Raw genomic sequence first — 26,449 nt, 5'->3', positions numbered from 1 at the left:
GGATAGAAGCCACAGACTCTTGTTTTACAGATTAAGAGGAGCTTTCCAGGCAAACATTCATTGAAATTTTACTTTTCTGACGATCTTCTTGTTTTGATTCTTATTATCTTAGAACATTTTTCTTGTTTTTAAGTAGTGGTATTACGATGTTAAATTGCTTGTTTTTATTTTAATCATTCAGTGGTTTTGATTTGGAGAGATTATGCTTTTATCTTGAAAAATTGCATCCGGAAGTGCAGTACCATTAAGGCTTCAACTCGATGTTTTTTTTTTTTTTTTTTTTTTTTTTTTGTTCATTTTTACACGTCTTATATGTACGATTACATTTTCCTGTGAAACTGCTCACTTTATGTCAAACGTTTTTATTTATTTATTTATTTATTTATTCGTTTTTTAAAGAAATTGAAACATCCGGCGTTTAGGCCGCCAAAGTAAAACCCTTAAAGAGACAGCGGGGGGGCGTTCTCGCCCTGACCGGCTCGGCTCGAGCTGAAAGTCGGCCGTTGGGAGCAGACCGAGGCGGTGTAACAACAGAGAGTCTGCCCGGCGGATACGCTACCGGGAGCGGGAACCTGGTCTCCGGCGGGTCAGTGTTAACGGACTGTAATCCGGCTAGCGGCGGTTCGCGGCGGACTCCATGGCGACGAGCTGTGACGTTTGTCATCCGCTCGTGCCTTCGTAGCCGTTAGCCGTCAGTTCCACCAGCTGGAGCACCGCGCGACCCTTGCTGGGAGCGTTGCCATGGATTTTACGCAGCTGGCGGTTGACGCCGGTCAGTACATCAACCGGGCAATTCAGGTAAACAAAAACAAACAAACAAACAAACACTTCAGAGTGAGCTAACTCGGTTTGCTGTTGCCATGGAGACATTACGTGTTTATATCACATTTTAATGGAAATGGCGTTGAGGTCAGAATAAATCACAGCTCATACAAAGCTTTGTCTGCCTCGGTGGTTGAAGACTTCATGTTGTTCTGTCATTCCGACCCAGTACACGGAGGAAAGCATCGGCCAGGCCAGCAGGACAGAGCTGGACCCGGATCTGGAGCGGCTCCTGGCCCTGGCTGACGCCACGAAGACCTGCACGGACCGGATCATCTCCGGGACGGAGGTTTTACTGCAGCCGAACCCCGGTGAGTGATCCCGGCCTGATTATCTCTGGGTCCTCCTCAGGTCCAAACAAAAACAAACAAACACTCCAAACACACCTCAATCAGACACTCTGTTGTCCTTTACGTAACTGCTATGTCTCATACTTGAAAATAACAATTTGTTTGCATGAACCTTTCCATAAACTATGAATGAAAGTACTTTATATTTACCTGCCATACTTCTCGGTGGTATGGTGGGCCAACAACTACCATTTATGCATAACTAATACATACTTTCTTGTGTTTACTCTAAATTCATAAGGTGTAGTTTCACTGAGAAAGCACATCGACAGCGTTCAAACTAAATATTTCATGCATGTGATTCTTGTAGATTAATATGTTGCAGTGTATATGTATTACATTAACATTTGTCCTGTTAAATGCATCAGCTTCACTGAAATAGAGCCCACAGGAGCTTCGTCATCAGGACATGAGTTATACTCCTCTATGTTAAACCACTGCATGAGTTCTTGTATGTAGAAGCCAATATTTCAGCTTCATGTTTTCTCCCACAATAAACACATCTCCTCTGGACTCTTACATTTGCTTTGACTGCAGTTGACCCATTCAGATGAATAGACATGGTTATTCTTTGGCCCATCAGAATCCAATTACCTCTGATAATAGAATTATGAGTGGATGTGGTCTGCAATTTGTCATGTAAGGAGGCCACTTAGCTGCCAGAGATAATAATCTCCTCCGTTTTTTTCAGCATTGCAGATATATTTGCTGGTTGCTCTGCTGAATCATTTTGTTTACCAAATGGGCAAATGGGATGGAACGATATTTTGCAAGTAACTGTCTGCAGCACTTTTCAGTGCTTATTCTAGTAAGAAAAAAAAACTGTACATGTGTGCAGGAGGTTAGGTAGTTTGTTTAGAGGTAAGTTATGTTTGTTTGCTTGTTTTTTGTTTTGTTGGCTTTTTTATTTTAAGGCTCTGTGCTGTGGGTTCATGGTGATTACATTAACAAGCCCTTTCAACATATAGGGGCCAAAGTGTAGGGGTAAGTATATAGTATAAGTATATTTGGTGGAAAAAAAGCTGTTGTACACATCTGTGTTCATCCTTATCTCTTTTTTGTTTGCATCTTTTGGTGAATGCTCTGAGATCATTGACACAGAAACACGTACGCCTACATCCTGGAAAGCATTACTGAATCGCTGAAAGGTTATAAAGCTGCAATATATGTGCTTCTTCACGTCTTCCAGCTTGTTTAATATTTTTCCTGTGAGAACCTCCTTTTTTAGAATTCACTCAACTTTTGAACATAGGGAAATTTGGTACTGTGCATTGGAAGGGATTTTTCTCCCACACAGTTCGGTCTATACTGTTGGAAATTCACTGAAATTAAAGGTTATATGTTTTCTATGCCATTATTTTGATGTATTTTTCAACCTGCATCTTAATTTGAAACGAAATACATCAAGACCTAGATCCTGAACGGCAGAAAATGTCTAGTTAAATTGTTTTTAGAGATGTCAACCTGAATTATCCCCGTACTCCTGATGAACAGGTGCACGGTTAGAGGACCGGCTGTATGAGCAGTTGGATTGGAGCGTCCCACCTCGGCCTCGTGTCCGCGAGGCTTTAGGAGATGAAATGACCCAGGCAGGACTAGAGATTGGATCCACCACACCCTATGGTGAGTGTATTATTTACACACGCATCTATAAATATTATGCTAAGTTAAAATTATACATGGACAGAAGGTATGATATTAACGTAATCATGTTAAGTATTTTTGTTTGTTTCATTTATTTGGACACCCTGAAATGTCCTGAGTGTCTTTTCTTTTTAAGCTACATTATGTTTTGCGTTTAGGAACTGCATTGCTAACCTTCGGAGAGGTTCAGAAGCAGCTCAGCGAGGAAGAAAGGAAGTTTGTCCAAAGCACAAATATACACTTTCTCACCCCTTTGAGGAGTTTCACTGAGGGAGAATACAGAGCCATGCAGGTAAGCCACAAACATACATACACATCTATATATGGTGGCACTGATATTTGAAAACATTTTCGGATCTTTAATAACTTATGTTTAGTGTGTTTGTGCAACAAACAAGTATTTGTGTGTTTGGTCATAGGATGAACGCAGGATGTTGCTGAACAGGCGTTTGGACTTGGACATTGCGAAAGCCAGGCTGAAGAAAGCACACGAGGCTCAAAGGGAGGACAGAGTGAGTTGTACTGATTGGAACCTGGCCTTTGAATATTCATTTTCCAGAGTGATTAATCACTAATATACATCGCATAAATTATCCAATTTCAATCTTCCTGCTCTTTCCTGTTCTGTCTTCAGAACCTGAATGCAAACCCCCTGGATGATGACTACTTGTCTCATGTTTCCTACATGTTCAGCTTCCTGCGTGTTAAATGGCTAAAGGTAAGCAGTTCTATGCAGGGAACATACACATGGACACAGCTGAACTTGCTTTTTGGTCACTGAGTACATCTCTTGTCCTTCTATTTCTCTCTCCTCCCAACAGATATGGGCTCAGGAAATCTCTCAGGTACAAGATATGAACATTCCTGTAAATCAACTGAATAGAGGAGAAATAGTTAACATTGTATAACTGTGCATGATCCTGAATAATAGGCTTCTTTCTCTTCTTAAGCTGATTCTGACTTAGGCCTTTTAGGGCTAATGGGAAATTTTAAGAAACAATACCAGTAATTTTTTAATATAATTGGAAAGACTAAAAGATTATTTTGTGTGTGCATGTGTAGGCTGAGATGGAGCTGAGAATTTGTCAGAGTCTGTTCGATCGACAATCAGAAATTACAAGACAGGCCCTGGAGAGAATCAGCAACATCCATGTAAGTGCACACAAACTCCAGTGCACACCAGAACAAATATTCCTTCTTCTGTTTTGGTAAGATTGTTTTTCTCTGTCACTCTTTAGTAAATGGATATTAATGTCCAGTATTGCTATTTCAGAGCTACATTTATATCCTCCCATCAACCTTGTGTTTTATTTATCTTGTATTTTTATTTTTGTTTTTTTCAGACCAACCACATGCGAAGTCTGACTGACTTTGTGGAGGCTCAGGCTTCTTACTTCGATCTGTGCAACCAACATGCTCAGGAGCTCCAAAAAAGGCTGGCAAGGTCTGTACGGTGTAGTTTGTAACATGAAAGAGGTAAATCTTCATGGAACCAAAGCAAAACATGGTTTCATTGCATCTGTTTGCTGGAACCCTCATTTTTTAGTTTAATTCATTGTCTTGTTTTGTTTTGTTTTTTTATATAATTTAATTCCTTTTTAATAACAACCCAGTCCAACTAAAGTTTTATTCACAGCGTATTATCAAATTACATTTCCTACCTGTCCAATGAAACCCATGTTATTGCAGTTTTGATGAGGCTGTTTACAAGGCTGTCTCAGTGTATGAAATGTTGACATATTGGACCATTGACAAAAATGCACTTCCAATAGGTTTTCATCAAATTTACAGGCTTTTCTCTTCACTCAGTGCAGAAATGAAATCTAACCCTAACCCACGCTCCAAAGAACCCATACAATTACTGCTTAAAGCCATAATCCTAATCGGCAACAGATGATTGTGGCTCAACTACAAAGACAGATATGTAGAAGAAAACTTCGGGCTGTTTATGGACTTTTTAAAATCAATTACATGACTGAAATGAACGACTTATGTTTTTGTTTTCTTGTTTTTTTCTTGCAGCATTCCAGCAGTCCTCTGCTCCAATAACTGGCAGTCAGCAATTAGTAATCAGCCATCAACAAGCAACTGTGTAGCTAATGAGCCCATTGGGTTAAATCAGGACACTCCAATACCTGTATTCATCCATCAGCTTCCAGACTTTGACCAGGAGTCGTGGACCGCCGGTCCACCGCCAGGAACAGGAACAACAACAGGTGTAATCACACAGCCACTGGGCCAGACAAATATCAACAACAATAACAACAGCAGCTTACCAAGCCAGACCCAAGAAATCAGGTACAGTTCAGCAGCCAACCAAGAATCTGATGACGTCTCTGTGTCAAATTCACACAATTACTCAATCAGTCAGCTCTCCGCACCCAACAGGATGGTCAGCTCACATGTGGCAACTAATAGTACAAACGGGTCTGCAGCTTCAAGCCAGACTGTGGTCCTCAGTGCAACAGCTTCAGTAAGCAATGGCACAGGTAGCGCAGTGACTTCCTCCCAGCCTTTACAACCTAGTGAGAGCGTGGGTGATTCTCAGACAACTAATGGAGTGGCTAGTGACACCATGACAACAAGTCCGGTTGCTGATGAGCCTGAAATAACCAATGAAACGGCTAACGAGCAGCCCACCATTCACTGAGATGTCCAGGGGTCATCAGAGACTCGTATCTGCTGGGGGGAAGTGACGCCAGGCCAGAGCCCGTCAGCTGGGACTGACTTTAACAGAGCTTTAAGAATTAGACCAGTGATAATTTTGTCACATTGTGGTGCTTAGAATGCAAACTGTGGTACAGTAAAAATTATTAATCCCATAGGGAAGGTAATGTGATGTGGATGTAAAAGTGTTTATTTTTCTAAACGTCATGTAGTGCCACAATCATTTTAGCCTGCAGGATTATTCATATATTATTAATATTATATGAAAACAATGAATCTTGAGTAACAGTCCTGTCCTATGGCTTTAGATGTCATGTTTCCTCTGGCCTCACACCAGAAAACTAGCTCTGGCTGACGATTACGTCCACAGAATGTGACTGTTTAATGTTGATTTCAGTCAATATCTGTCAAACTCAATCTTTATTTTTACACATAGCAAAATAAGAACTAACTGATGAAAGCTAATCAAGCTTTGTGCCAAGGGTGTGTGTTTATATTTGTTGGCGTGACTGCACAAATTTGTAAGAGTGTGAGTGCGTCTGTGTTTTTGTCCGTCTCTATCACTAGTATTTCCAGCTCAGCCAAACCTGCAACACCTTCAGAAAGACGTGTCTGTGCAAGAGTGTGACTTTGGACAAGCTGAGGTCATTTTCCATATGAAACTGCTGCTTGTGTGTGTTGGAGAGCCCAGCAAGGTGACAAAACACTCAAGTGAAGGCAGAACAGGATCTTTATGTTGTAGCACACTACAAAATGTCCTCTCTGTGGGTGTTTCCCCCTACACACACTCAAATCAAATATTCACTTCTACCCTTTTACCCCCATAAAGCCTCCGTTAGATGAAATGGATAGAAGTTTCCATGTCCAGATGTTGTTCATTTTCCAGAGCTGACCTGCTCCACCGTGGTGTTGGTCAGCTCTGGGGAGCCTGGAGGGAAGCATATTAATGCAGCATTGGCCCTACTGATGTAATCCCTCACTACCTCTGCGCTTTTGAAAGATGTGTGTGGGTTTAGATGGCGACAGTATTGACAGTCTGTTTGCAGCTTGCCGTATTAAAGCTGTGTGTATGTGCAGCCATGATTCACTCATGCTTTTTAGTGTTGATGTCAGTGTAAGGTTGTGAGTTTTCAACTCACTCATCTGAAAATGTGGAAATAAATATGCAAGCTGTGACGTAATTCCAGTCCAAATGAAGTCTGGATTCTGTGTTCGTTTCTGTTGCTGCCTCGTTAAAATGTACCTCCTCCCACCAGCCAAACCTCTTGACCTACATTTACACGCCCACGGCTTCGTCCAAGTTCAGTTCTTGATTGGGCTTCACAGTCCAGCTGTAATTAACCCCGTCCTCACACGTGGTGAAACTTCATTATGAGGAAAACTATGAACCAAACAACACAACACACCCACACAGGCTTAAATAGTCCCTCCTAAAACACTGTCAAAAGTGTGTTGGTGTGCTCTTCATGTATTTTGCTCTTACATCATCATCTCCTGTTAGAGGCTGAACCAACAGATCAGATCGATCAACCCCGGGCTGACAGCAGGCCCGAGGTTCAGTGACGTCACACCGTCGGTGACTAATAACAGATTTAACTGGCTGTTGTTCCTGCAACTTTCCCAGTGACTCAGCCAAACGAGAATATTCAGTCCCCAGTTTTTCATGAGCTCGTTTTCCTTCGCACTCATCACAATTGCATTTCCAGCCTATTTTTAGCATTTCCTGTATGTTCGCCACCCATCAGCAGAGACATCAGCTCTGTCTCTCTCTGGTCTTCACACCATCCAGGAAGGGGAAGTTGAAATGATATTGTTCAACAGAAGAACTGAGATGAGTGAGTTGATGATGTTTTTCAAGGAACACCTTCCCATGAAAACCTGTTCAGGATGTTTGGCTGAGAAGATCCAAAATGTTTTAGGTCCATTAACACTTCAGTTGTTAAAATAAAGGGGAGCAAACTTTGACTTGAGTGTCACTGTATCAGTAATACACTCCTTTTAATATCATTTAAATATAACTTTTTCTTACAGTGACTGTATTGTTTCATTTTTATCTCCATTTTTTTCCCTCCTATATCGGGGACCACAAAGGAAAACACCCTTTATGGGCGTTTAATGTCACCCAGTGTCCATAAAACTGGCCTTTGTTGGCTCATATTGCCATGCTAGTGTTAGTACTTTACGTGGTTTGTTCATCAGTGGAATCCTGTTACTGCTTTAAATCAGCAACACCCAGTGCTCCACTTTCCCTGGCACCTGTGCTTTTGGTTGGGAGAACCCAGACAAGCAAGTTTGTGCCAACTCACAACCCAATTTAAATCATCTCCGTCTGGTCTCGCTCCGTTCCCATCTCCCTTCCCCTGTCCGCCGTGCCTTCGTCTTCCCTTCATCACTCATCCCTCCTCCCCCCTTCAGTGCCAGCTGGGAGTATTTTTGCGTGACAGCTAAACTGTAGGTGTGGTGTCCAGGTGGGGGTGGTAAACAGCGTCTGGCGACTGCTGATAAATTTGGCTCCTCTGTCATGGAGTCACATATTGATTTAAATAGTTTGATGATCTGTCAAGAGGAAGAGGAAAAGGAAAAAAAAAAAAAAAAAGTGGACTTGTCTAAGATAAAAACACCAACTGTGTCCGACATGCACCAAATTTCATTCTGCACCTGCAGGTTTCATCAAAAGCCTCCTAAATAAAATTCATAAAAACAGGCCGACCTTCCACCTTTCTGTCTCCACCCCCCCGTCAGTCCCTCTGCTACAGTTACAGTCTATAGTCGGGCAGAGGGAATCTGTTCGTGGCAGACATGCTGACATACGCAAAAGGCAGCTCGGCCTGGAGGTCCAGGTTTTTCCTCTGACTTTGACATGTCCGGCTTCTGTTGTTTAACCCCAACACCTGTTGGCCAGAGCCCTGTTTCTACAACACAGAGAGTCCCATAATATCGTCTCATCCTCTGTGTGGCCTGGCAACAAAATATAATCAGGGCCAGAAAAACTAATTTCACAGTGTTGCTTAGCAACTAAATGTAATTCCAAGTTAAATTGCACCCTGATGGCAAATTTTAAATGTATCTCAGATCTCCCAGGTTGGACCTGGTTGTGTTTTGGTGTTAAAAGCAGGAGCCTGAGCCAACAGTGAGAAGGTTAAACAGCAGACAGACCTGGAGAGAGTGAAATGTCCTGAGGGAACATGTTGTGGGTCTGCTATTGCTATTTGCTATATATTTTTTTATGTTTTATTTTTATTTTTATCTACTGCTCAGGCATCTTTCCACTTTTTCCTGTCTATTTTCTGCATATAGATTTTTTTCTTTTTCCTATCAGAATGATTTGTTTACCATTGCCTAAGCAGACATTGTATAACAACAAGTAAGCTTCCCCTCGTTGGTGAGCAAAAAGTTTAATGTCAAATGATTTACTGACGAAAACATTAGAGGGCGAAGTGACGGTGGAATATTTTTTAATTTGGCAGTATGTTTTCTGTAAAATCTCACTTGAATTATTTTACGGGGATGCACATTCACATTTTTTCTCTGCTTGGTGTGACTTGCTTTTTCCCTCCCTCGCTCTGCTCTTTCTCTCATTCCTTTCCTCCCTCTCTTCCCCCTTTTTTTTTTGCCCCTGTAATTGTACCCCCTTTTTCGCCATAATACCCCTATTTCCCACTCAGCTTGACTTTTGACACATTACCTCCACCGAAGCATTACTCACCCCCACCTCTGTCCCACCCTCCTTAACATCCTCCCTCCTTCTTCCCCCCTCTTGTTGGGTTTATAAGTGAGCAACCACAACAGTTGGCTCACTGCGAAAAGTTTTACATCCCAGTGACGGGGGCGAACAAACGTATCTGACCTTAGCAGATTCTGGTGTGGCGTTCAGGGCTCCATCATGCGTGTGTCCAGGACCCAACATGTGCTGTGTGTGCTTGGATTTGCGGTGGCGTCTCTGTGTGTGAACGAATATGAAGGGAACTATGCAGACAACTATGACAATGAGATCTCTGAGGACCAGCAGGAGGGTGAGTTTTGTTTACTTGCCTTGGCTTGTCTTTTTGTTCCTCACTTGTTTGAACAGATGGCTTATTTTGGAAAAAATAAAAAACACATACACGTGCAATATGTGGTTTAATCAATGCAGTTATTTTTTTTTTTAAAATGAAGATTAATTGAACTCAAATTGGTTAATTAATATTGAAAGGTAATGTAGGTGTCCTTCAAAGGATTATTCTTGGTTATTGCAGATGATTTCATCTATAGCTACTAGAAGGGGATGATTTATAATCTGCTTATCTAATTAAAAAAGACCCACCTCTGCCCTCAGTAACTAAAATTCAAGGCCAGGGGACGTTTTAACTTTAGTTCATATGTTGAACGAGAGCTGGGGAAAGACAACTATAATAAAGCTTGTGATATATTTTGATGGAATAGTCAACTGCAAATAAAATACTTAACATTTCCTCACTGAAGTGTACTTTGAGAAGAGAACATTTCATATGCTGTAGCTCAGCTATTATGTCAAGGAAAGTATTCATCCTAAAGTCAAACTGAAAATCTGCTGAAAGTCTGAGGCTGCCAGTGAACTCAAAGTCCTTAAAAAACTGAAATTATTCTCCATTGTGAGAGCAGATTTCTTCTTTTGTGCAGTTTTCCTGTTTGCCCCTCTCCACATAACCCATTTATTTTATGTTCTTCAGTAACACCTGGTTTACTGAAGAACATAAAGAATAAATCCAAAATGCATTTCAGTGGTATGTCATGAAATACATTAGACCATATTTACTGTTATAGGTTTAAAAGATTACCAGTGTCAACACCATGTCCCCAGAAGATTTGCTTTCATTTCCCAGTTTTGTATCTTTAGGGAGGCTAAACAGTATTTTAAAAAATACCCATTTTATTTCCCATTTATGCTAAAATGCCTAATTATCATTCCCCTGTCTCCCATTGTCGTGTTTTATCCACTGGGACTGTATTCAAGTACCAATGGGAGCTGGTGATTATGGAAGGTTAACTGTTTCATTCCTGCCAGATTAAATAAGTGAATGATAACATTTTATTTATGTAAATGTTGACAAGCTTTGGTTGCTGGATAAGTGATCCATCACTTTGGTTCTTCTCTGCAGGGGAGTCTAAAACTGCATCATGCCAGACTGCAGATTTTTCCCGCTGGGACAAGCTTTTCATTGCTCTGGAGGACTCCCACATGAGGCAGAACGTGCTGCTGCGGTCGCTGGAGCAGTGCTGTGGAGGAATGGTGTCTCTCAGGGCCCAGGTGGAGAAGCTGGCCAGAGGTGGATGCCAGCAGCAGTGTGCACCCAACGTGGGGTCTGCATGCAGGGCGCAGGCAGAGCAGGCGAGTCTCAGGCTGCAGCGAAGTCTGGTGGAGCTCAGGGAGGAGGAAGCAGTGAGAGAGAGGAGGTTGAACGCTACCCTGCACATGCTCCTGCACAGTAGTCACGAGGAGAACGTCCGGCTGAAACGGCTGGAGGATGGCGGCGGTCACCGAGCAGGCAACAGGATGAGACACCAACCAACACCGAGACCTGGGGCTGTAGGGGCAGCCGTTACTTTGGGGATGAAACCATTCCTATCAGGCCTGAAGGAGCAGGAAGTGACTTCATCTCCGGACACGGCCACGATGGAAAGGGCCTTGGTCTCCATGGCAACAGAGCTGCAGCACGTTCACCTGCAGCTGAGCAGACTGATGGAGCAGGCAGGAACATTTAGGAAGGACAGAGGAGACACATGAATTACTAGGAAGGAAAGAAAATGTCTGAAGATTGGCTGACATCACTGCAGCGATAATGGCTCGCTTCAATTACTCCTTGTAGCGATGACTTTAAATGTACCGTTAATGTTGTGGGTTTATTATGATAAATAAAAGGGATATTAATCAGCCTCATGGAAAGGTCTCCTCCCTCCTCCCATGCAGTTATCAACTCATTTTCAAAGCTGGATGCACTCCCACACTTTCATCTGTGGATCTGTGCACTTTGCAGAGTAAACACCACAACCTCAATGTTTGTGTCGTCTGCAATTACCTAAGACCGCAAGAGAGTGTGTCAGAGGTTTTGGAGTTGTGTTCTACTCTGGGCAGGTCTCCCTCCCTCCCTCTCATTAGTGGCTTTTAATAGTCTGTATATTCTAAGCGACCATGACTTACGATGCTCTGGGTGTTTATGATTTAGGAAACCCTGCCAGAGCTATTACACTGCCCACCGGCCCTCATGCAGCACGCACACACACAAACATGTTCATTGTTGCAAACCACAAAGTGTGGCTCATTTTTCAGTTGAGGCACTTTTAGTTTTTTCTGCAGTTTCTGTATGATTCTTACACACTACTTCAGTATAAAAACCAAAGTTAACCAAACAAAGTGTCACGACCACATCTTCAAAATCTAACCTAAATCTGCCATCTCTATCATTGTGTAACGTAACGCAAACGTAAACGCACAAATCACATTCAGAGTTTAATTAGGCCACAGCGCACTGAGATCACACAAGTACTTCCACTAATGAATGACTTATTGGCATGCTATGAATGTGTATTTGTGCTCATGCTGGTGAATTCGAATGTGCATGTCTGTGTGTATGTCTAACTTTCCTTATAAATCTGCAGCTGGGTAAGAAATTCCTGCCAAGAGCTGCGAATTTATTTTCATCTCTTGTTTCTTTCAATGTCAAGAGAAGGATGAAAAGGAGCGTCATGATAGAGTCGCAAGGATAGTAGAACAGACAGACTTCTCACTATACCTCTTTAGCCGCCATCTGTGCAGTGTGGGTTAGATTTTAGTGAATGGAAGGGGCGTGATGTGTTGCTCATTCATTTTTTAACGGACAGAAGAGGTGATAAAGAGGGAAAAAAGGAAAGGAGAAGGCTAATGATGGGGAAAACAGAGGAGGAACGACCCAGAGAGAGGTGTCTGAGAGGTAGTTATTAGACGTAATGACTGCTGTCCACTGATGGATCTGTGTTTTTATCAGCCAGCTGTCCTGACACAGCACAATAAGCAGCCACCATCACATCTGGCTTCCGTTCGCCGCCGCTCCTTTCGTCTCGGTTTCATCATCTGCCATCACTGTCCTCACTCCTCTGCTCCTTATCAGTATGCCAATCCCATCATCTTCTCTCTCTACCCCCATTTATCTTCCTCTGATTGTCTGCCTCGCTCGTTTCCCTCGCCTCCCATCTCTTGCTTTTCATACTGTCTCTTGCCAGCAGCCAAATAGATGGCATCAATCCTTGGACGACCCTCAACTGGCTGGTAGAAAGTGACGGACATTACACTCCTGTGAGATTTTGCCAATATGCACACGCTCACACACACTCTTAATAAGGCAAGATTGTGATTACAAGTGGTTTCTGGAATGCATTCTGTTCATCAGAGAGATTTTAATTTCACATCACATAGTCACTACTACAGACACTACAATATTGGTACTTTCCAAAAAGCAAAGAGGACAATACAAAATAGAGAACGCTCCAATAAACATTTAACAGTCTCTTATGTACACTGGAAACTCATGAAGAAGGGAGTGAGCAGAGGAGAAGAGTGGAGGCGTGAAGAGCAGAAAGGACGTGTCTATTTGATGGGCGAGTCCAGAATCTCCTCATATTCCTCCCTTTGGCGCCGGCTGCCCCCTCGAGAGGGGAGGAGCTTCGTTGCCACCAGCCAACTAACGCTAAGTATGACCATCACGTTCCCGATGACCTCGGGTGCAGTGGGAACCAACGGCAGCACGACCAGATGCAACAGCATGGCAATAGGAATCTCCAGGCTCTGCGAGGCCGATACCAGAGCCGGATGGAGGCGCGTGAGGGCGTGCGTCATACCCAGGAAGGCTGCGACCGAACAGGCGACCAGGCCCAGAACCAGGCCCCAGGCTGTGGCACTACCAGGCCAGGACCAGCCCTCCTGGAGCAGGGCCAAGGAGGCTGGAGCGAGCAGGCAGCCCGTCCAGCTTACCGTGAACAAAGCAGTGCCGACTCCCACCCTTTCCTTCAGTGAGCGATACCCGACCAGCGCCAGGGCCATCCACAGTCCAGCGAGAGCAGAAAGAGACCAGCCGAAAGCTCCTCTCCAGAATGCAACCGGGTCTGTCGTGGAATTTGAGTTGCTCTCATCTGCTGTGGGAAGTAGCACAAGCCCCGAACCGCAAAGCCCTGCTCCTATGCTGATCCCATCAGACAATCCTAACCGCTCCTCCAGGAGCAGGAAGGCCAAGGTCGCTGACAACGCTGTAGTTGCCAGGCGCCAGGTCGTTGTGGCGTTTCCGGGAGAGGCAAAGGTTAGAGACGAGTAGGCGCAACACAGAGAAAGGGAGTAGGCGATGCCGTAACAGAGCAGTCGAAGACGATAGCCCTCTGGTCCAAAAGGATTCTCCCCCCTGTGCAATGGGACGGCCACAGAGAGGAGCTGGACGATGCACCGAACTAAGAGTAGGAACAGGGGGCCGAGGCTGAAGCGCTCAGAAGCCACACGGGTCAGGACGATCAAACAGCCGTGAGCCAGCGCAGCCCCCAGCAGCCCCACCCAGGTGAGCCGAGACGCAGACACAGACGCCTCCCCAAAGCTGGCCAGCTGTTCCCCAACCCCTCTCCCAGACCCCTTTGCTGCTTTGGCCACCCCCTCACCTCCTTCTCCTCCCGCTGCAGCCGGAGCTCTGTGAGCTGTCTCCTTGTCTTTGTCTTTGGGACCAAACAGAGTCAGAGGCCACTTCTTGGTCTCCGTCAGCTGTTTCCTGTCAGACGTCTCCACGAGAAAGGAGCCAAAGTCCTCAAAAGACGGGGCGTCATCATAGCCTTCATCCCCAGGTTGAGGGAAGTGCGTGTGCACTCCAGGCTGAGGGGAGTACGGCGCCTGTGTGGCATATTTAGCAGTGACAGTGTGGGGGTGGATCTTGACTCTCTTCTTAGAGCTGCTCAGCAGGTGAGTGGACTCCATTTTGAAACTTCAGTGGACGGACGCCTGCAGGGCAAGGAAAGAAAAGAAACATTTTTAAAGTCACATTAAATTTCTCTACTTCTTACACAGACGCTCCTGAAATCCTCCCTCCTGTGCGGAATCTCATATATCTTTAATATACAAGATAATAATAGCAGTGACTCATATCTTCCTATGCGCGGGCAGTGAATGTGCGTAAGCTCTGCCCTTCTGGGAAAGAACCAGTGTAGCTGTTTTTCTTTTTTGTCTGTGATGAGAGTTGATAAGTCCGTATCAGCAGGACCATGCAGAATCATGATGAGGTGTTAGAAACAATAATTATTCTGCCTTTTGTTCTTCCAAATTAGCAGGACCTTCGTGGCAAGTTGTCGATGGTAGTTGGGTAAGAAACTGCTTCCTGTCTCGTTTGTCTCCTATCTGTGTCAACCTTGGTTTTTTTTTTTTTCTCGCCCCTCTGTCTGCCTCTTCCCCTCTTTAGGAAAATAAATACAAAGGCACAGCACACGTCAGCTTGTCAGTCCATTAGAGTTCACGTTTATAGAAACGGGTGCAAATTCTCATTCCTGACCATCTCCTCCATATTGTCTGTCTCTTTCACTCCTCTTTTCAGGGTGCTGCTCCACAGATCACTAACTTGTAACTGGCGTGGTAATGGACCTCTGCAGCAGAACAATACGGCCTTGCAGGTGTTACAGCGGCGCACTGCTGCATTTCTGGCTGTACAGCACTCAGCAGTCCACTGGTTAGTGTGGGAATGGGGGATAGTTTAGCATGACATAATGTTTATCCACACAAAGGCATATGGAGCATAGTACTCAGTTATGTCCCCGGAGCCTCTGGGCATTACTCAACACCAATTTGGCTTTTATTTTTGCAAATGCTACTCAATCAATCTCAGCCAGTCCATTTGGAGAAAAAAAAAAAAAAAGTGGGAGGGTTTGTGTCATAGATCATATGCGCTACACAAATAAACTATTAAAAGCTGAACAAATAGAGGCCCACAGCGGAACTATTTCCAAGTGATGCTTTCAAGCTGCTTTCATATGGTGGCAGCGTTACATTTCACAAATCTGGACTCGACAAATAGACACATTTGACCCTAAAAAAAAACAACTCATCAAGGATAAAACGGTTGTTGTTTCCGGAGAGTAAACTAAGACAGTTTCTTTTAGATCTTGGAATTTGTGTATTGATGTGAAAATCATAGAAATCCAATAATAACATAAAGCAGTCCATTATTATTTGCCACCATAGCTTTGCTGTCAGTGGACGTGTATTCCCACTTTTGAGTCCTAATCCTAATTACCACAGTGGTGCTGTTTGCTGTGTGCCTCTCGCTGGTTGATGGCAGGAGCTCATTCATTATTGAATATGAGGTAGGCTTCGAAAATATGGATTTTTAAAAGAACTTTTTTTTTTTTGGCCTTGGTGACTTGAAGGTGAACTATTCTTTCAACTCCTGAGCCCCCGTTCTTACAAATATGCCCTGTGCTGATGTGAATCAGGATGTTCCTGTCCCGGTCTGTAAAATTTATTGTTCTATTTGATGCACCCGGCCTCTGCAATGCTGCTGCTGCTGCTGCTGCTGCTGCTTTCCTCTCCTCCAAAGCTTGTTTCACACCTTACACAGCTCCTGAAGTGAGCTGCTACAACCGAGCACACTCGAGGATAAATCATACAACAGTGAAGATGCTTCCACTTCCTCAGTGGAAGGAATTAAACTGTCGACTGTCCTGCTGTACTTACTTGTATCCTCTCATATGTTTTATTTACTTCCTCTGAGAGCCCAGATCCAATAGTTCTTCTCCACTGACCATTAACACGGCGGTCGCTTTGTGAATGGTGCCAATACTACTTAACAACTGAACAGTCTGAAAGCATTATACAGCCGTTCAAACAGATCCGTCAGAGCTGATCTACTGCAGAATGTGTTGTTATAGAGTGTGTGTGTGTGTTTTATGATGCTTAAGGGTTGTAGCTTGTTATGATGTAAATGTGAGTCTGTGTGTGAAGGGAGATGTGCTTCTCAAGGTTATCTAGGTGATGCGCCCCTGTGACGCCAGAGGGTTGAAAACACACACACACACAGACACACACACATTGGACATCACATCCCTGCTGTCAAACGTGTGTGTTGTGTTGTGTTGTGTTGTAGCCTACAATGACAGCCCGACCCGTGACCCGTGACGCTTTCTTTGAATGGAGACGAGAAGCGCGCGTGCACTCGCTCGCGCTCTACGCGCGCCCCTCGTGCTCGGCGACACCTCGGTCGGTTCTCCCACTTCGGTCATCTGACTGAATCTTCAGAATAAACGCTCTCACCTGGTTACCTGTGACTTCACTCTGGCTCAGCCTCCGTTTGCTCAGAGCATCTCCGTCGCTCCATCACCTGCGGAGGGTCCCTGAAGGGCACCGCCTCACGCCTCAGCCCGGCCCGGACCTCCCGATCTGTGTCCGCCTGTCAGCGTCCGGAGCTCCGCTGCTGATGCCCCACCAGAGCCCGGCAGGAGAGAGAGAGAGAGAGAGAGAGAGAGAGACGGCATCTGAGCATGCGCAGCAGCCACTGAGCACCAGCACTTATCACTGTGTCACCCCACCTTGTGTGTGTGTGTTTTCAGGGGGAGGACACACACATGAACACACTGAATGAGTATTTTCAATCAGTTCGAAATATTTTTGCTTTGACAAATGTGGCCTGTATGGTTGCACTTATAGCTGGAAACACTGATTTCTATAATTAGTATATTATTAGAATTATTATCACAAATATTTGAAGGTAACATCGCATATATAGTTCAATTACACATATGCCATGATTATAAGAGCTGTAGTTTGGCAGATTTATGAAATGAAATAACTAGGTTATATTATTTCAGAACCTTTTTTTGGGGGGCAGGTGTGTCTATTACATAGAAAATGGCTAAATGAAATCAGTTTTATTGAAATTAATTAGCCATTATTTATTCACATTATTTTCTTAAAGCCACAGACAGAGCCGCGGGGTGCCGACCCCTGGTTTAGAGTTCTGGGCTCTGAAAGTGTCGCACAAGGATCAAACTGCTAACCTTGGCATTTCCAAAGTTTCTCTAACAATGTGAACTTTTTCGATCAGAAATGCCAGAGCCTCAATTCTTTCAACTGGATTTGAAAATGAAGAAAGTGCCAGAATGAGAAAACTGCTGACCTCAAAATTTTTCAGATTTCGCTGATTCTGCGGACCTGATCAAAAACAATCTCAGACTTTCTGAGACGTCTTCTTTACTTACAGCTTGGATGCATCTTGTGTCAGTCAAAGCATATATCACATTGAATAAATCACATTTGGAACCTTTGGAATAGGAAAAGGTTATAAGACCTACCATTAGCCATGTGGGTCAAGTAGTTCAGGGACTCAGAAGATGGTTTAGAGTTTAGCTTCATCTTGGTGTTAATATACAAGCAAATAAATCATAGCTGGCTCTCGCTGCAGCATGAAAGTGCAAGAACCGTAAACACATTTTTATTAATCATGAAGAGCTAAACCTCCACTGCATGTTTGCAGTGGTAAGAACAGTGAGAGGAGATTTAAAGGAGGCTGGTTTTTCTCTCTCTCTACTCAGTGACTCACAAACACTGCACCGCCTCACACGATTTCATCTTCCTGCAACCCAACAGTGATTGCTTTGACATTTGGCTGCCATAAAAGTTGTGCGATCTGCTCCATGTCAAGCTGTATTAACCTTTACTAAATGCAGCTGGGCCCACCGTTGTTATAATCCGGACCATTGTACAGTTCAATAAGACGCCTCCGGCTGTTCTTGTGATGTTAGCACAAGGGACTCACTCCTCCAGCAGGGACTCTGGCAGAAGCAGAGCGATCGATATCGAGACCAAAGACAATGTGGAATCACGAGCGTGTGACGAAGTTGAAAAAGACCCCCTCCACTATAAAACTCATATATTCCTTGATATCAAATCGAACTTGGCCACTTCATACCTGCAAATACTTTATGCACAGCTGTAATGCTGTCAGCAATGACTGTTCTGAGGCCCTGAAAGTGTGACAGCAAGGCAAAATCTGCAATAATCAGGTCAGTGGAAAGGAATCATGCTGGTTTTCTGTAAGTCAAACGGTGGAACGAGCAGACTGTATGTAGTTTGTTTTTTGTTCCCTCATCCTTGCATTGTTTTGTTTTTAATATTGCAGTGGTTAAATATCATAAATAAAATAAGCCACAAAGAAAGCAAAGACCGTAACTGAGGAATTTTTATTATGTGTGATTTGCAAAAAGGAAATTTTCAAGACTTATTGATTTAAAGTAGCTTGGGCTCAGCAACCTGCCATTGCATTGTTTTCAAAGTTGTTTTCATTATGTAAGTAGGAGATATGATTCCTATTCATGGACTCTTTGGCTTTTGTAGATTTTAAGGACTGAACAAAAAAATTTCATCCAGTTGGAAATTATTTACAGTAGTTTTTGATGGTGTAATGGCACAAGCCTGTGAGAGTAAAATCTTCCTATCGAATACATCAAAAATATTCATTTCCAAAGCACCAATATTTAATATTTAATCCTTTAATGCTAATCAGTGAAGATCTCCTCCAGTGACATGCATATGTCTTCACTGGTAAATACCCATGAACATTAGCATTCATTAAAGTTAGTTTGAATTTAACCATCCAAATTACCAAAATGTTTGGCTGATGCTACTCATCCTAATTGATGGGGAAAAGGGAATCTTTTAATAATATTCTTTAAATAAAGCCAACCATTGAAAAGCACTTCACTAAACAGCTTTTTGCAGTGCGACAGGGCTATAAAAATCTTGAATCTACATTAAAGACTCTGGAGTATGGCAGGGAGTTATGGATATTTTTTAAGAACGGTTGCGCTTCATGTTTGTTTTGTTTTCCAAAAGATGGAATTTGGATTTACTCCCCAGGGCACTGTTCCCCTTAAAACACAAAAAGCAGCTTGTAAATCAGGGAAGTCAAGCACTAAACTTGCTATTTGTTTATCTAACACAAGCATTCGGGGTGGAGTTTTCAACTAATTGCCCTTGAAATAAATGCAGCTGAAATTGGCTATGAGAAAGAGTTCATCGTGGACAAACAGAGAGCTGACTGCAAAAGTTAATTTCCTCGTGTACTGATGTAATGGACCCGTCCCTGGAACTGCTTTCCCTGTGGCCATGCAACTCAAACAGCTGCATGGTGGTCCAAAATTTAACAGACCTTTTCTTTCTTTCTATTTGGTTTAGGTTATTCCTCTGAGGAAGAGGAGGAATATCTAGTGTTTCCATGGCTACGGCAAATAAGAGTACATCGGGCTCACTCAGCTATTTAGAGCACGGATCAAATCCCATCAACTCTTCTGCAGCCAGGTTTTGGAAATAGGTTCATTCAGGGTTGGAGGCGGCGGCTCCTGGGAGGAGTTGGTGACTTGCTGTGATAATAATATGCTAAAGGAAGAAGAGCTGAACTGACAGCAGGGAAGAAGTAGCAGAGGGAGAGGAGAAAGAGAAGGCGGAGGTATTGGAGGGGGCAGAAGGTGGAAGAGTATGGGGAAGGGCAGTGAAGCTTCTGATGAAGTCAAACACAAGTGAGGGTCAGAATCAAGAAGCTTTGCCTTCTGTTCACCATTCTCTCTCAATCTCTGGTCAAGAAGAAATGAATTATAGAGGATGCTAAAGGATAGAGAAGCAGCAGATTCAACTTGAGTGCACTAAATTTGGGTTTTTATTTATTTATTTATTTTACTGTCAGCTGCAGGCGCAGCTCTGTTTTCTTGTGTTTTTTGAAAACATTCTTTCTACTGAGACATGTAGGATGCTCTGTGTCTGCCAATTTCACACTTGTTTGACACTGGAGGCCTCATAATTTTCAGTCTATCAGTTGAATATTACTGTTCATAGACAATTTCAACAGTTTAATTAACAGTTTCATGATTTTTTTTTTCTTAGAAAAGATAATCCAGTAGTATTCACTGTTCTTGGTTTGTGCTCAGCACTTTGGGTGTTTATGAATCTTAAGCAATGTGACATTATCCAAAGCTTGGGTGCTTGTTCTCATTACACCGGGAGCTGATGAGAGCAGAAATAAGCCAACGGCAGCCACAGACAGGACACATTCATCATCAGGCCTCCACCGGGCAGGAGGGATACACAAAGGAGTTGGACAAAGAAAAGGGAAAAAGAAAACACTCTTCCTGAGATTAAGATCAGGGTAAAAATAATCGAGGAATTCTGAGTTTGGGTTACACACACTGCAGGAAAAAAAAAAAACAAAAAAAAAAAAACTTGGCTGTGTCCATCACCATCTGTTTGTGTGAATGTGTGTCAGAATTGACGTTATGATAGACTGCAATGGTTCTTTCTAATATGGCACTCTGCATCTCATACATTTTGTAATACCATAGCGGTGGAGAAGAAGAGAGTCGGGAGGGGTGGGGAGAAACGGTGTCAGAGCGATGAGCAAGTTAAAAAAAAAAAAAAAGCCTCCAGAGTGACACCACTGTGAGCAAGGTCAGAGGAATTTAAAAATAGTGTAGGCATACAGGCACAGAAGCCTCTCTCCGAGTCCTTTGTTGCATAACTCTCAATGGTTGTATTTCAGTATGAAGAGATGGTGTAAAATGAGTCCATGGCCCCGCCATCAAAGGCCCCCTGGAGCCCCCCAGGCTTGTGTTTTCACACAGATCGAGATGTTTGTCGCTGCTTTCCACAGCTGGAATGATAACCTGTGATTACTCTGACAGTCTGCAAGTGTTTGCTCCGTTGATGCCGTACCAGTCAGCCTCTGTTTCCATGGTTACGGCCCCAGGAAAAGTTTTTATGATATGCTGAATGGTGTTATTGAGCCCCGCATCCAAGTCTGTACCCATGTTTGTGTGCCCCAGTTTCCAAACAGCATCATCAGTTGGAGCAATTTGAACCAGTGTTGATCCAGAAATGATGATGCAGACACAACAGAACTCAACACTGCGTCATGCATACTTAAAAAGTAAAGTTCAGCCTCTCAGAGACGCCTCTGATAGATTTGAAACAGATTAACCTGGGCAAGTGCCTGCCAAATGAGTTTAAGGAGAATGAGACTGTTGTTGATGAGGATTTAGACCCAGAGGAAACACATTGCAATGTGCTGCAACACCCTGCACAGACAGCTTTCTTTTGTTGAAGCATGCAGGTTAAAAAAAAAAAAGAGAAGAAGACAAACACAAGGAATGATCTAGCCCCCGACTTTATTAAGGCTTGATTGCGTAATAGCATCAGTGTTGATTTTATTTCAGCCAGAGGATGCAAAATCAAAGTTAGATCTATTATTTATCTTGTCTGTTAATGAATGTATGTTTATTCACATTGTCATAGTTGTCGGTGTTTATATCAAAGAAACCATAGCTGTGAAATCCTAAATTTAGGATGTGCATGATATTAAAATTTGAACTTGCCTCATACATCAGCAGCCTGAGAGTAGAAATGGGTTACTGCTGGACTCGGGAGAGATAGACTGTCACAATAATACATATATTACTGTAAATATAGCTGGAAATAAAAGAATTTAAATCACTTGGACAGCATCAGCGCTGCTCTGATCATCCCTTTGCTCCTGTCTCTAGAATTTGATTGATTCACTTGTTGAGTTGCTTCCAGCTTTAACAGGTCTGGACCATGAGTAAACTGAAAAGGGAACAATATGGCACAGGGTACTGATGAGCGGGTCATCCATCAAACCTCTGGCAAACCTCACAGAATCCCTGCTTTTTCTCTCCAAGGGTTGCTCTCCTGCAGCTAAATTCTTCTTGTCTGCTCTGTAAAAATAGGGAGCAGGAGAAAAGGTGGCATTATCTTCCTGTGAATCAACAAAGAACGTTCGGGCAGTTGAAATGTGAATTATCCCTCATGTTTGGATTCCCAGAGCCACCGAGGAGAAACGGTTGGGGGCCGTGAATCACTGAGACCTCCCCTGAAGTACCTTTCAGCGACACACATCCCGTCTCCAGGGAGGTTCTTATAAGCTGCAGTCTCTATTGTGTGTCTGTGGAGATGAGTCTGTGTCTACAAAAACAGAAACAGGTTTTAAAGTCTGCAATTACACAAAATTATATTACTGCAAGAATTCACAGGGTTCACTGAGAGATACAAATTACACCCCCTCCCACTTAGAATGGAACACACATGTAAGGTCACCGGCTTTAGAAAATAAATCCATGAAGATTATTATTTTTGAATTATGAAATGTCTTGATCCATGGGGGCACCTGCCTCATTACACTAAACATCGGAGGGAAAAGTCCCAATATTTGCTTGTATGAGTGTTTGTTTTTCTAAGTGTTCGTGAAATAAGCTTGAGGGGAGGATCTGGGTAAGACGTGCTGTTGCTATGGCAAACAACAATGCGCCCGTCAGATGAAACGCCAACCCGGTAGATTTGTGAATGCGTGTGTCTGTCTGTGTGTGCACATCACTGCTTTATCTGTTGGAAATGCAAAAAAAAAAAAAAAAGAAAAAGAAGGGAATTCTTGTCATCTCTTCTTTTTTGTTTCATGCTTTCTGTCTCTCTCATACACACCACAACGCAGGTATTTGATATCCACTTAATAACCCTCTAGTGGGAGTAACATAATTAACTGAAGCCATTGCTTTCCCAATCCATCTCTCTCTTCCCTCCTTCTGGCTTTATTGGGCCATGCTGAGCATGAGTGAGTAATGTGAGCACATCCAGGCTCTGTAATTGGGTTTGTGTGCATCCAGCACCAGCCTGAGGACCTCGTGGAGAATAAGAGCTTGGAGGTTGTGCCATGTGCGCACGCACGCACACACACACACATTACTCATCTCAGGTAGGGAGGGTAGGCAAAGAATCCATCAAACAAACCTGCAGGTCAAAGGTCATTAAAGTAACGACACATACTTTGTTGGCTGAGCCACTTTTGCTCAGCCACAAGTGGTCAGTTTTGTTTTGTTTTTTTTTACTCCAAAATCCTAAATGCACAAATTCCTGTTAACAATTAAGTTATCCTTTTTTTTTTTTTTTTTTATCATAAATGGTGGCGAGTGAGTTTGTGTGTGCTTTGGACTGTTGTGAGGACAAAAAAAGTGAATATATGTGTGTATATGTGTGTATATGTGTGTCAAGCTAAACCATACTCATAGATTTATAAATAATGAAAAATATAGATAGCTGGAGTTATTAGTTGAACAGTTTGACCCGCACTCTCATGTGTTTTCATTATTTTGCCCACCACATTTATAGCACTTATAGCAGAGTAGTCTATATTAGATCTCAACTGTAATGACACATCAACACAAACAACATGCTCTGAAAAAAAAAAACATAATAAACATAATAAAATGACATTTAGCAAAACAATTTGAACATCATAGTCAGTTTATGTTGACTTTCTAACACAGGATTATTATTTATTTTGCATTAAACTGGCAGCTGAGGGTAAATATGTCACATTTATATCTCTTTGACTCTCCTGTGCCATTACATTTAGATTTTGTGATGCATTTTGATTACAGCTGCATTGGATTTAAATGTTTTTGGGGGTTTATTTATATATCTACAATTTGTTTATGTTTATTTTATGTTTATTTATTTTTATTTTTATTTTTTTTTTGGAGGGTGGGGGAAGCCTCCCTTGTTATTGTAATACTTTCAGGATGCACCTTTTAACAGACCCTTGTCAAAATAAGTGCTCAGGTGTTTTTTTTTTTTTGTTGTTTTTTTTTTTTTTGGGGGGGGGGGGTCCTCTCTGCGCTCCTGTGCGCGTCCCCGGGAGCGTTGCGTTGGCGGTCCCTCCCTTTCCTCCCGTAGTGCTCGACCCCCGCCACACACACACACACACACACACACACACACACACACAGACACGCACACACACGCACCCCCCGCCCCCCCGGAGGCGCGTGTCCGCCGCGGCCCCCCGTGTGTCCGCCAGGGGGCAGCTGTGTCTCGGTCTGAGGCTGCGCCGCTCCCGCTGCATCGCGGAGAGGAAAATACCACCAGATGGCGGTTTAGGATTGCTGCTCTTCTCTCAAGGCGCGGTTCCGCTCGCACGGCCAATTTTCAATATTAAAATACGCACGATATTAACACGAAAATCGATTTATCGTGCCGGGAGGTGATAATCGATTCGGCGATGGTCGCGAAAGGTGAGTGTCTGGTGTTTTTTGTGGTGTTTTGTGCGGCGGGGAGGGAGACGGAGCACGGATTAAAGATGGTGGACGCGGGCAGGGAGGACTGGTCGGTTGGGGGATGGGCGCTAGCTGCTAACGGAGCTGAATGTGCTTTCTCTTCCTCAGTCCCATTATAGCCTAGCGGAGCTGTTAGCTTACCAGCTAGCCCCCCTCACATTTTTTTTTTTCCTCCTTTTTCGGCGAGACAACTTGCCAGGAGGGCGAGTAGTTGCCGCAGCGCCTGGCCTGTTATTTAATTTATTATTTAACATTTTTATTTTTTTTTTTATTTTTTTTGCCAGCCGGTGCCCGAGTTGTTGTTGTTTTTTTTTATTATTATTACAATTATTAGTATTATTTTTTTACCGCCTGTCAACAAATAGAGAGCCATGCGGTGTGACGTGTTTTTGTGGCTGTTTGCAGGGCAGGCTTCACAGCATCCCCCTGCTCGTTTTGCACAGCCCGGTATTATGATTGTTACAGTATTGCCCCCCTTCCCCGCCGTGCGGTGCTTTCCTCCGCTTCGGCAGCTCAAAACGCCCCCCCTCCACCACCAGCCCTTCCTCCATCACACCGCCCCCACCACCACCACCACCACCCTCCTCCGCCACGTTGCCCGTTGACTTTGTTGTCATCAACCTATGGCAGTTTTGTTTTTCTGCACACACACAGTCAAACGACATGAACGCCCCCCCCCTTTCTCTCTCTCTCTCTCTCTCTCTCTCGTCAACATCAGTATCCCTGCTCCTTCCTGCCTTCAAGTTTTTCAGAGTAGTGGAGACTTTCTTTTTTGCTTTTTGTTTTTATTTCTAATGAATGAAGGCACGTGAATGCATATTAGATTGTTTTTTTTTGGGGTTTTTTTTTAAAGAAGGACGGGCTCGTGCACGCTTAGCTACATTATTATGGCGCTTCTTTTCCCCTTTCCCGCCCCCTTCTGTGCGGGAAGTAGGCAACACTGAGCGGGGAAACATGAGTCACATGAAGGAGGGGGGTGGGCTCCACCAGCCAGCCCTACAGGTTTAAACAGGCTCCAGTGGTGGCTCCCCTCCCACACTGACCTATGAGGATTTTTTTTTTTTTTTTTTTGGGGGGGGGGGGGGGGGGTTAAGCTGATAGTGGGTCACAGAGCCTCCAGGCTTCATGCACTGATCTCAAATTGTTGCATAACTGCCTTGTTTACAGTCAGCCATGTGATTTCTCATGCAGGCTGTCTTGGATTGCTATCTGCGGCCTGTTTGCCTGCCAACTGGTCTTCCATTGTCGTTCTGTCTCCATCCCACCCCACCCCACACTGCACAAATCACATTTCATACATCCTGCACAATAAGCAACACGTGCACTGAAGCTGTGAGAATTGCATTTGGTAATGAATGTGAAAGGATGGCTCCTGTTTAGAGTTTTTTGCTCTGCAGAAGTTTTCTTTAACGTGATTTTTTTTTTTTACATGCACGCTTGCTGTAAATTCAAATATTCTGCCAAATTATGGTGTTGTGCTGAGCACAATGAGCAAGTTGACTTTTTTGACATGGGAGGAAACATCTTGTTTATTTTTTGTGTGAAACCCAGAGTGATGTTACATCACTCTGGTTGGTTGTGCATTATGCCTAAAGGACTTCCACTCATTGATTTTCAACATAATTTATATTATCTTGCATTAGAACACATTACATGAGCTTATTTAATGTCATTATTACGCTGAAAAGTGTTTCCAGTCCAGCCATATTTTTCTTTCTTTGAATTTGACTATTGATTATTTCAACGGGTCCTGTTATACTTCCTGTCAGTCTGACAGCATGTCCAAAGAGATTTTCTCCTACCCAAAATCTTTTTTCTGTTTATTTTGTTATTGTGTGATTTTTGTG

At 43.4% G+C, this 26,449-nt stretch overlaps 3 protein-coding genes across 3 annotated transcripts; 2 read left to right on the top strand and 1 right to left on the bottom strand.

Annotated features, from left to right (window-relative positions):
• Positions 1-470: 470 nt before the first annotated feature.
• Positions 471-6,590, top strand: LOC115036015 (endophilin-B1-like). Its single transcript, XM_029494110.1, has 10 exons — positions 471-798; positions 992-1,133; positions 2,667-2,795; positions 2,975-3,108; positions 3,236-3,328; positions 3,451-3,534; positions 3,638-3,661; positions 3,879-3,968; positions 4,160-4,260; positions 4,839-6,590. Exons 1-10 carry the CDS (start codon positions 742-744, stop codon positions 5,464-5,466), a joined length of 1,482 nt encoding a protein of 493 aa, XP_029349970.1. The 5' UTR covers positions 471-741; the 3' UTR covers positions 5,467-6,590.
• Positions 6,591-9,316: 2,726 nt separating this feature from the next.
• Positions 9,317-11,386, top strand: LOC115036265 (pentraxin-related protein PTX3-like). Its single transcript, XM_029494387.1, has 2 exons — positions 9,317-9,496; positions 10,601-11,386. The coding sequence occupies exons 1-2, from the start codon at positions 9,367-9,369 to the stop codon at positions 11,224-11,226; spliced, it is 756 nt and encodes a 251-aa protein (XP_029350247.1). The 5' UTR covers positions 9,317-9,366; the 3' UTR covers positions 11,227-11,386.
• Positions 11,387-13,062: 1,676 nt separating this feature from the next.
• On the bottom strand, positions 13,063-14,424 carry slc35g2a (solute carrier family 35 member G2a). Its single transcript, XM_029494458.1, has one exon. It carries the CDS (start codon positions 14,422-14,424, stop codon positions 13,063-13,065), a length of 1,362 nt encoding a protein of 453 aa, XP_029350318.1.
• Positions 14,425-26,449: the final 12,025 nt, after the last annotated feature.

This window comes from Echeneis naucrates, chromosome 22 (genome assembly GCF_900963305.1).
Source record: "Echeneis naucrates chromosome 22, fEcheNa1.1, whole genome shotgun sequence".
In the NCBI taxonomy this organism is placed as follows: domain Eukaryota; kingdom Metazoa; phylum Chordata; class Actinopteri; order Carangiformes; family Echeneidae; genus Echeneis; species Echeneis naucrates.
The sequence above is the reverse complement of the archived record's forward strand: the minus strand, read 5'-3'. Positions and strand labels throughout refer to the sequence as shown.